The following is an 11,176-nucleotide window of genomic DNA, read 5'->3' as shown; positions in this document are numbered from 1 at the left end:
CAGCAGTACTTAGCCTGCAGCAAGCACCTCCAACGAGTTGACACTTTGGAAGGATGTTTTGTTTTTTTTACCTCGGTGAAGATGACCTGCCCAAGAAGACCACCAGTCTAAGACACGTCCACTTTCCCGTGACAATGGGAGGGAGGTTGTCTTGGACAGGTTCGACAGGTATTTATTAAAAGATTCTATATTAAAACAGATTGAACCATTTTATAGACCAGTCATGCACTATATTGTGAATTGTGCTATTTGTACACTTTAGAAATTTTGACGATACACAGCGACAAGAGAGACAACTCAACACGTTCCATATCGGTAATAATTACCTGCGTTAGAGCAGGTAATGTCCCTTTAATAATTTAAAACAGCTATTGTTATGTCATAATAATATGATAGAAACACGAAGCAGAAAAAAGGCAGAGACAAAGACGAAAAGACAAGAAGGCCAAAGAAAAACAAAATGAGACGAGAGGAAGAGAAGGAACTAGAAGTGACAGAGAGAAACAATCACAATGGTAGACAGATGTGTTCAGGAGACAGGCGTGTGCATTCCCTTCCACACTGAACAGGTTCAAATCTTACACTAGGAGGCATTTGCACACTGCTCAACACTAAGGTTGTTAAAGAGGCGCTACCACCAAGATTTTGGGGGACTTGTAAGTGTTTTTCCCCACCCACTGACCTATTTTAGATCAACAAGGAGGCGGGCTCCCGTCCCTGCCCGTCAGGGCCAGCCCAGACGTAGAGGGACACAAACATCCCAGCAGAAAAACAGGGACACTCGATATAAATTCTCTCCCCACTCGAGAATCGACTTGGGTCTTCAGCGTGTGACAGTGAAGTGCCTAACCGCTACACCACAGAGGCTGGTAGATCTACCCCTAAGTTCAACAGTGAAAGCTATCACACGGGTGTTATCCCCAAGTTCAACAGTGTAAGTTATCAGATGGGTGCTACCCCCAAGTACAGCACTGTTGGCGGCACTTTCTCCAAGTACAACACACATCTCCTCAAGACTCAGTCACGGAGGTGACAGCCTTGAAAACTCCAAATAAAATCCAATTCAAGGACAGCCCATTTGGAATTGGAACCAGTGTCATCCACACCACAGCCCAGCATGGTACTAACTGAGCTTATAAATGACACACCCTAGCTGAAAGTCCAGGACTAGTTTTTTCACAGCAATCTTAGAACATACGGAACCTGCTCTCAGGGAATAGCATAATGTTGACAAACAGCCTGCCCCGTACATTCACCCTCAGGATCAGAGCCAAACATCAAAAATACAGTCGGACCTGCTCAAACCACCACCTGTGATAAACACCACTTCCCACTCCCTCCCTTGCATTTTGTTGTGTCGGTTTCATGACACTGTCCAAGAGGAACACCTGTCTAAGATGACCACTTCTCCCTGGGCAGTGGAGACTTGTCATACTTACACAAGTGCGACTGTAATGTTTTTAACACCCTCATCAACACAATTTAGATGATAATTTTTCCAACATGAAATAGCAAACACAGAGGTAGACATCATTCCAAACAATGTTTTGTACAAACCATTAATAACTTATTCATGGAGGCACTAGATGACTGTCTACATTCCGGTACGTGTTGAACCAAACGTCTGTACAAATCGTAAGGCAGATGATTATATATATATATTATATATAACCTATACACAGAACTACAAGCATTTGATATACACAAGAATGCGGCACCATGCACACTGAACTAGAAGCAATAAATGTTTAAAGAATGACACACTCTTCAGTCACTAAATTCGCTGCTGACGACTTCCAACTATATCCACTCAAACAAACAGACAATCAAGACAAACAACCAGATGCTTTCTCTTATATATATATATATATATATATATGGGGAAAAAAGCCAACCAGTAAGGTAATGTCATACACTCATAGTCACCATTTTCAAAACATTACATGACTTGGGGATAGTACAAGATTATAGCCACAATGGGGAGAGAGAAAAAGAATCTATCCAGAATCAGGACTAAGCTTCCCAAGAGTTTGAAATAGATTAAAACGTGGTCTTAGTACTACAGTTCACAATGGATGAGTGAAGTTGATGTCGGGGGAGTGAAAAAAGATGAACTCATCCGAAATCCAACTTAATCGTTGGGACCAGTCGTAAAGAACAAGAGGTTCTGGGACCTGAGAAAATTATCAACTTAACAAAAGATCTACTCGAGCGAGTTCAACACAAGCCGAGTCGACTGTAGCAATATTCTCAGACTTCAAACTAGGTTCTTCTGTAAGAATTCCTTATTGGATTCAAATTCAAGTGGGGAGGGAGCGCGTACAGAAGGCACTTTGTCCTCATGGTCAAGACGCTACGCTCTCTCATTTCAGGAATCTCAGACCAGTCTCAAATTTTTTCCTTGTCCCAGGAGAGAAGAGGGCGATGCACATCACCTTGACGTGACCAGATTGACTGCCTGGTGTAAGAAGACAGTCACACGTCACTTTTTAAACTGGTGTTTCGTGGAGTCTTCCACATAATTCTCAAACTCTTGTCAAAAAGTAAAAGAGAGCCAAAAAAAAGTTTTAAAATCATTCTTTACTGTAAACTGGCTGTCAGATAATATATTTTTCCATAAAAATATGAGCACTTGAAAGTTGAGTGTCAAGAAAGAAACCATCCTACGTCTTTGCCAGGATTCTCTGTCAACACTTTACATCAACAGAATTTTCGGCAGTGTTTAACGCAGTACCACACAGTACCACACATAAATTACAAGCAACAAAACCCAGTGCCACACGGACAAATGCAAACAATCGTGCTAACAAGAGAACAAGAACATTTAATCTAGCACCAACACGCTCCTTGTGTACAACATAGGTGCATGCCACAGGAGCAACAGTGATACAAATCCCTTGTGTGTTAGGGGCCTTTACTCATACAGTTTTTAAAAGAAAATTTTTTTCCCCAATGCCCGCTAATCCTCAGGCTGCCATTTGAGGTCGACTTGAGCACGTACATGAGAGGTCTCACAGAATTCTCAATGCCTCCAAGTCGTCAGGCCGACGTCTAGTGACGCCAGATAGTTTGCTTGCCGGCCAAGGTGGCCACACACGCGAACAACAGTTCCTCTAGTCTGATGTTTCTCTTGACAGATAAAATTTTTTAATTCCAAATGTTTTTTTTATATTGTAGGTAAAAAAAAAAAAATCATAATAGCTTTTTCATACTCCGCACATCAATATTAGTCAAAGCACATAAAGACCTTATTTGAAGCAGAATAATGAAGTTATGTTATATTTATTATTTTGCGTATGCACACTCTTCTCTAACACACAACACATTGTTAAATGAGTTCCCCATTCTGGCTGGGTGGTAAATTGCATGCCATGCCCACTGTCTACAGTTTAGATTCACCAAAAACCCATCAGTCTAACAATAAGCAAATTAGCCTGAGGAGCAACGGGCAAATACATTTTTTAATGTACGAGTAAAGTGCCCCTAAGTGTAAAGGTTGGCCATATATACCCCTACGGTAATTGCTGAAGCCCCCCCCCCCCACCCCACCCCCAACAAAACAACAAACAAAAAAAAAATTGGGAAGGGTAGGCACAATGATGTAAAAAAAGATTGGGTGCAATAAAACAAGAAGCAGCTGTCCTTTGTGGCGTGCCTCCCTTCTGCCCAGCTGAGAACACAAACGGCCAACACCAGGGAACCAAGGGAAGCAGCCATAGAGTGCAATAAGGAAGAATCTTAACGAGACCCTTAGGAAAAAGTATCACACTCCTATTGCTTTTCTTACAATGAATTACAGCAGTATAACAAATTTACAATTTCTCTCCAAAACAAAGTAAACATTCCTTTTGATTCTCGATTAAACATGCATGTGATGTAAAGCTACATGTATATATCGACAGCTCAGTGCAAGACTGCGATACGCCATAGTGAAAGGTGACGTAAAACCGGGTCTTTCACTGAGCAGTCAATAAGTTTTACGACAAAAAATCAAAACATTTTTCTAAAATTTCAGTCACCAGTCTTACATCCCGTACCACAATCTAATCCTTACCTCCATCCATAGCTAAGCCTGTTGTCTTTGAAAACGTCATATAAACTGAACTCACTGTAAAATATGCAAAAACCCGTTTTACAAAGCTCTAAAAATTGCTGCTAAAAAGTACGCCTTTAGTCCTTCAACTCCAAAAATGCACAAGCAGTAACCTTTACTACAATAAAACAAACAGTACCAAACTGACAAAGGCCCATACAAGCAGAGCTCCATCCAGGCGGCTTAACCAAAAGTGGGAAGAAATATCAAGACTTGACTGCTGCAGCAGCAAACGTAAGACTATACGGTCATGAGGCCACTGATAATACCGATACAGGTAGACACTGACAGTTGGCAGTCTTTTCTTTTCTTGAGTCACAGGACGTGAGAGAGAGAGAGAGAGGGGGGGCGGGAATATCCTCCTTGATAGCGACCCCGTCTCTCCTCCCTCTGACCATTCGCATCGTCAAGCAGAGAGAAACCCAAGGTTTAGGTCACACTCAAAGAATTTTAGATAAGAGTAATAGTTTGGTTTTTCCTTCTACATGTGAGCAGGTTCAATCTTTCCATCCAGTCTTGAGTTGGCACTTACAATTGAAATCCTTCCTCCAAACAAATTGGCCCCAAACGCGACATTGCATTCGTGTTCGATGAAATAATAAGGCCAGATAAAATTCAAAGAAGGGATGTTCCCTGGTGAAAGATAATACAATGAGGCAAAAAGTTTCACTACTAATGTGTCTCTATAGAAACAGCGGGCCCATAAAAACATCCTTTTAAAGGATTTAGAGCGACAAATAATGTGACTTAAAAGGGCCAACACAAATGTAGAATTTTAAAAAAGCAAAAAAACAAAAATAGAAGCTCTCTCCATTACTTGCTTTCCAAATTGTGTAGGTCTTGGAACAGGGTTTCTCAACTAGAGGACAGCAAATCAGCATCTTGTGTTCTGGAAAGACATTGAAGTTGTCTGCAAACTTTTTAAAAGAAGTTTTAGTAAACAGTCCTCAGAACAAACTGGTACCAATCAGGAGATAGGCCTTAGGTCAACAAGTGGTGAGAAACCCTGTCTCGGTGAACGATGCGATTGTCAATGAACTGAAAGCCCAAGAGAGGACAAGGCGTCCAACAAAATATTGCATGCATTAAGGCTACGGACAGTCGTAGTAAGTAAGATGTGGAGTTATGAGCCTGTAAATTGGTAGATCCTAGAGGTGGCGGGACGGCGGGCGACCTTCCCTTATGCCAGGCGCAGCTCATTTGCCTGACTTGATGGCCTCGTCGTACGCCTTCTTCAAACGTTTCTTCAGCTCCCCCGGGAACTTGTCATAGCAGCCCTTGCACACCGGTTTCTGGTCAAACTCAAAGAACTTGGTCCTGTGGGGAGGTCAGAAAATCATTGGTACTTTAAGACTCGCATCAAACAAGATTCCATTTTTCTGTTTTTTTTAGTAAGAGTTTTTTTACAGCACTTAGAACAAAATTAGTTAATACGAGTGCCGAAGATTAGAGGTGTTATTAAAGAGCAATAAACATAAAAAAGATGGACGGGAGATACGAACGATAGATGTTTCATAGGACAGATGGAGAAACCGCCAACAACCCACAAGATTCCAAAAAAAAATTTGGCCTTCACTTAAAGAACACATCCACACAATTACAGGAATCTATTGCCAAGAAAAAAAAAAGAAAAACAGGCAGAACAACAGCGATAGAGAAATAAGCAAGAATGCTTGTAACACTTTGCGGTCACTTGGTGCAATAATGCCATGGTGAAAATGATCTGATCCAGTAACCTGGAGCAGTTCTACACCAGGCCCCCGAAGTCCGTTACAGTCACTCTCCTGGCTGGGTGACCAGATGGGGTATTTTGTACTGCTGGCTCGGTGACCAGATGGGGTATTTTGTACTGCCGGCTGGGTGACCAGATGGGGTATTTTGTACTGCTGGCTGGGTGACCAGATGGGGTATTTTGTACTGCTGACCGTGTGACCAGATGGGGTATTTTGTACTGCTGACCGTGTGACCAGATGGGGTATTTTGTACTGCTGGTTGTGTGACCAGATGGGGTATTTTGTACTGCTGGCTGTGTGACTGCAAAGTGTTAACACCATCTGCTAGTGAAATTTCCTAAATCCTTACCCCTTAACTAAATATAGCAATGGTGATGATCTATTATCTATTTGTGGTGGCCGAATTTTGCTATTCAAAAGGCTTTTTAATGGCTGCATCGATCGACATGCGGTTTTCGCCAAAAGATTCTTTAAAATATTTTCCAGAGCATGACGCCCTTCGTTTTTTCAGTTTAGAGACAGTTTTGCATCAAAAAGCTAAATTTCTTTATTTCGCCGATCGCTTTTGTAGGCTGACGCTTCTGTCTTTGTAATTTTAGAAAATCCGGAAGTGATATTTTGCGAGGCGCATTTTGCTTTGAGAGTATAGATCTAGGCCCTAGACCTTATAATGTTTTGAATCTCTCAAGCAAGATTTATTGCCCCATTCCAATAGAGTGTAAATATAGTAGGCCAATGACTTTTAGTTGATATTAAAGCACCGATCATTCCTTTCATCCTTATACATACTTCTAAGCATAATTGATGGAAGCGGGCGCTTGAAACTTTGAGAGAAACGGATGTAGGTTTCAAAAATGGAGAAAAAAAAAGTAAGGTCAAACTGGGTAAACATGAGGAAAATGTAACCCCCAGATGGCCTTAAGACAAGAATAACACAGCTTCATAACAATCCTGGGCATTCCGCAATACTACTCCGACTTTGCTAAAGTACAATTATCTTTCTGTATTTAATACGTGGTACAAATATACACAATACAAGAACACTTGACATTGAGTATGTGAAGAATTAAAAAAGGAGGAAAAAAAGAGACTCTGTGGTGCTTCTTAACCCTATCCGCATGTCGTGTATTACTATCGTATACATACGACGTGGGGAACTCTGTGCTACCACTTTCCAAAGAGGTAATTTGCTCGTTAATCCGATCCGTACGCTTTGCATAACAGCCAGTCAAAATGATTTTTTGAGAAATACTGAAAGTTTCAAAGAGATCTTTGTACTAGAAGTATTCTAAAATGTGAAGAATACAACCCAGGGGGTGCAAAATGACCCCATGGCGTACCGATAGGGTTAAACACGCAAACGAGTCGCCGAAAGAGAAACAACATGAAAGATGAGGGGGGGAGGGAATGACACAACGAAAATGTCAACAAGACTAAAAGACAACTTAGGATATTTTTAAAAAAAGTGAAACTAAGAGCAACGAAGGATATTTCTCAAAATGTAAAATGAAGAGAAGTTGTGTGAACAGTGTGACCCTGACTTACTTCTGACTCATTTTCTTGTCGCAGATGGAGCAGGCGAAATGGTGGACGCACCAGGCCTTGTTGAACGCACTGAACACTGGGGAAAACACAACAACACACCGCTCTCAGTTCACTGAACAAACAATAGAACTGACTGCTTCGTATAAGACTCCTCCATACACCATTTTAAAAAGTGGCGTATAATGGAGCCTTTACACTGAAAAGTCAAAATATTTGTTAGAGCCCACTTTATACAGGTAACAAAGAACAAACAAAGAACAAAAATCTCTACAAATCAGATACTGGCACATTGGTTAGGTATTTTACCAAACACATGCACCCATCCATACATCATAATAAAAAGAAAAAGAATAAGAATAAATAGCATTTGTATAGCACAAATTCCTGCTCAACAGCAAGCTCTATATGCTTTACAATCTATATCATTTCCACAAGTAGACCTGATAGCATTCTGAAACAATCTCTACTTCTTGGGAAGCACTCCCTCATACATCCCCTCTTCCCCATACAACTAAGCACATACACACATTATTCATGTTTGCATTCACAAACAGACCCATGGTCACACACACACACACACAACATAGATAGACAATAGTTATCTATACAACCTATCAACACTTACCATCCCCATTGATGATGTTGTTGCACACGAAGCAGATGTTGCCAAACAGCTGATCAGATGGAAGAAAAGGAAAAACAATAACAGCAACATTAGTTAATTTGTGCGAGCCAAGATTCTAGACATCTGTATAAGAGCTTAGAATGCAGACATAGGTACAGACAAGAGCATACTTTCATCAAGAAATCGTGTTGGGCAATCCTGAATCATTTACATTTATCTATTTCCTGACAGAACATAGCATCTGAACCTATCACACTTTCTTTATAAACAAAGTCAGTATACTGGAATGCCTCATATAGACGTGACAATCAAAATGTGATGGACACATTGATAGCCTCAGACACAAACCACCATCTAACTCTCAGTAAAAGTTTTACAGCACTTGCAACACAAATAGGTCATATATATAAGTGTTGAAGATTAAAAGTGTTACTAGAGACTAAGAGAGTAACATACAAATAAAGACTTGGAGAAGGGGAGATAAGGATGATAGATGTTTGACAACAAACCACACCACAGTATCTGTGCACCACCCACATCTTACTCTGAATTTCCTCCTGATGCTCCAGTGCTTTCTATAGCAAGGAAATCCTATTATTTGTATCCCAGCTGTCAGACCAACATAATTAATCCAAACACACAGGTGATCCAAGCAACCATGTTCTACTGCCAGTATTTTCTTTTTTAAAGTATGTCTCGAGACTGATAAAACCATGTTTGTAAATGTAGTAGACTCCATAAAGAGATGTCACTGAGACTGGAAGATTTCTATAACTTACTGAGTTATCCTAAAAAGATGTAAAATGACGTAATCTCCTCGTCACCATATAAAATGTGGGGCGCAAAAAATGTTTTGGATTCAAATTTCCAGAAACATCAATCACAGTTGACATTCTCAGCCCGCCCCAAGAAATTTCAGATTGATTTAAAAAGTCTGTTTTGGTTAATAAGCACACGTACAGTAAAATCAAGTTTGTCCAATAATTTTGTTGTCAAGCTTTTGATTTATACATACCATGAGGTGTAGGTACTTAAGAATAAAACCCCTTTGAGGACATGCAGATAAACCTCTGTTACATAACAACACTAGACGATGCAGTAAAATCAACCCCCAACACTGGTGCCTTTACCTGATGATAGTGGATCTCACAATAGGCCAAGCCTTTCTTCTCGTAGTGGCGAGTACCCAAGAAGGGCTTCTCACACTTGGCACACACAAAGTGCTGGGGATATACAGAATCACAGCTGAACGGCTTGCTAACATTATGCATTACATAAAAAGAATTTAAAATAACATGCTTATTGTTAATGAGTTGGGAGTACACAAGCCATCAGAACAAGCATAGATACATTCAGTCAGAGAGAGACAATGTGAAGAAATTTGTTGGAGCAAAGAGAACCACATTGACACAATAACAATCATTTTGATTTGGGCAAAAGAAAAGGCAGATGACAGAAATAATACAGGGAGAACGAAAAAGGAGGACATACCAGTGGCACCCTACAACTACTTGTGCTATGAGAAAGCCACTGTAAATAAAGAGAAGGATCACACAAAAAGACAGCATTTACAAACCACATGATGACCTACTCTGTAATAAAAAGATGCATATCATCAAGGCAATCGTCTTACCACCAAGGGGAAAAATATAACATTAATAATAATAATAATAATAATAACAGTAATAGCATTTGTATAGCACAAACTTCCGCTCAACAGCAAGGTCAAAGCACTTGACAATATCAAGACAACAGACAGAACATTTAGTTGTAGACAGTCAAACTTGTCCCACATCAAAATAACCAGAGCAGATTATGACCACAAAAAAAAAAAAAGAACTAAAAAAGAAGTAAACCACATCAAAATGACCAATATTTAGAAAAAAAACTGAACGGAGAGAAAGGAATCATCCTTCTGTGTGATTAGTACCCACCATGAAACCATTCAGGTCTACACAGGTTTAAATACAGTCAAGCCAAATCTGCTTTAAACCCTTCACTGCCACGGCCCGCTGATTCATCAGGCCAAGAAGTGCTTCCCTGTGCCATGTGCCCGCTAATTCGGCGGGCCTATGATGAAGTCATTTTTTGTGTAATTTTTCACTGTTTAAAGGGACAAAACTGTGTCACGACTAATCCTCTTTGATAATACAGTAGTCTCCCGTGAATCTGAGCGGCATTTTCATTGTTTTGAAGAAGTGAAGTGTTGACGTTTTGAGTTGTGTTTACGTTTCGTTTTTTTTTTGCTTTTCGCAATGGCATCCAACAAACCAGTCTATCGACCTTCATTTTTAGCTGCAGAAGTTCTAGACGAAAGTATGAATGACTGCAACAGCGATGATAATGTTTTCTATTGAGTTTCTGAGTTAGGGGCTCAATGTGACGCTTGTAGTAATTGGAGCAATTTTCCCCGGCACAGTTAAGTAGCTCATAGCCGGCAGTGAAGGGGTTAACAGCCACTTGTATTTGACAATCATCTCCACAAACTGCTACTTCTGACAGACCCTCCCCCTCCCCCGGAGTTTGTTTTAAGGTGGAATTTGATTTTGGCTTTTTTTATACACATTATAATTTGATTACTTGATCCTGGGAACAACATCAAAGCACTCTGGGCATTGCCATACGTGCTCCGCTCCCCGCTCCAATATCAACCTCAGAGTCCATCTGCTGATTGTTCCTGTGTTCATTTGGTTAATAGCCTGTCTTTCCATCCCCTGTACCATGCTGGTTCTGCCACTTCCTCTGAAGACACCCAGTTCTTCAAGTCGTAAGATTGACGCATAGTCGTGCTCAATCTCCTCATCTGCAAGTGTGGTGGTGGCAAGGGCCTTCATGACATCATTTTTGAACATTTTAATTTCAGTGTCAGTATTGACAGGTGCATTGCTCGCGAGTTTGTCTGCTTGTTCATTTCCCACATAATGACACTGTGTAAGACCTCCACCTAAGACAGTGGCCATATGTCCCCTCCACAATGGGGGACTGTCTGTTTAAGACAATTGAAACACCGCGTGCTGTGCTCACCTCCACATGCCAGGTCTTGCCCAGAGCGTGCACCACCCGCTCCTCGATGGGCCGACGGCACGCGCCACAGATCGGGATGCCCATTTTGTCGTGACAGCGCAGGCAGTACAAGTTCCCGTCCTTCTCACGGGCGTCCTCCTTCAGCTCACACCTGTG

The 11,176-nt window shown here is 40.9% G+C and overlaps 1 protein-coding gene across 3 annotated transcripts in view; it reads right to left on the bottom strand.

Moving 5' to 3' along the window:
• Window positions 1-310: 310 nt before the first annotated feature.
• LOC101859483 (LIM and senescent cell antigen-like-containing domain protein 1) overlaps window positions 311-11,176 on the bottom strand; it is a 61,324-nt gene continuing 50,458 nt past the window's right edge. For 2 of the 3 annotated variants that reach the window (XM_035969983.1, XM_035969982.1), the window contains exons 8-12: window positions 11,021-11,171; window positions 9,127-9,219; window positions 7,997-8,045; window positions 7,372-7,447; window positions 311-5,410 (exon numbers count right to left, since the gene is read on the bottom strand). In XM_035969983.1, coding sequence (XP_035825876.1) covers window positions 5,290-5,410; window positions 7,372-7,447; window positions 7,997-8,045; window positions 9,127-9,219; window positions 11,021-11,171 — 490 coding nt within the window. In that variant the 3' untranslated portion in view covers window positions 311-5,289. The remainder of the gene's footprint in view (window positions 5,411-7,371; window positions 7,448-7,996; window positions 8,046-9,126; window positions 9,220-11,020; window positions 11,172-11,176) is intronic. The other variant, XM_013082985.2, reaches the window with a different exon arrangement.

The sequence above is a fragment of the Aplysia californica genome, unplaced genomic scaffold (genome assembly GCF_000002075.1).
Source record: "Aplysia californica isolate F4 #8 unplaced genomic scaffold, AplCal3.0 scaffold00203, whole genome shotgun sequence".
Taxonomy (NCBI): Eukaryota; Metazoa; Mollusca; class Gastropoda; order Aplysiida; family Aplysiidae; genus Aplysia; species Aplysia californica.
The sequence above is the reverse complement of the archived record's forward strand: the minus strand, read 5'-3'. Positions and strand labels throughout refer to the sequence as shown.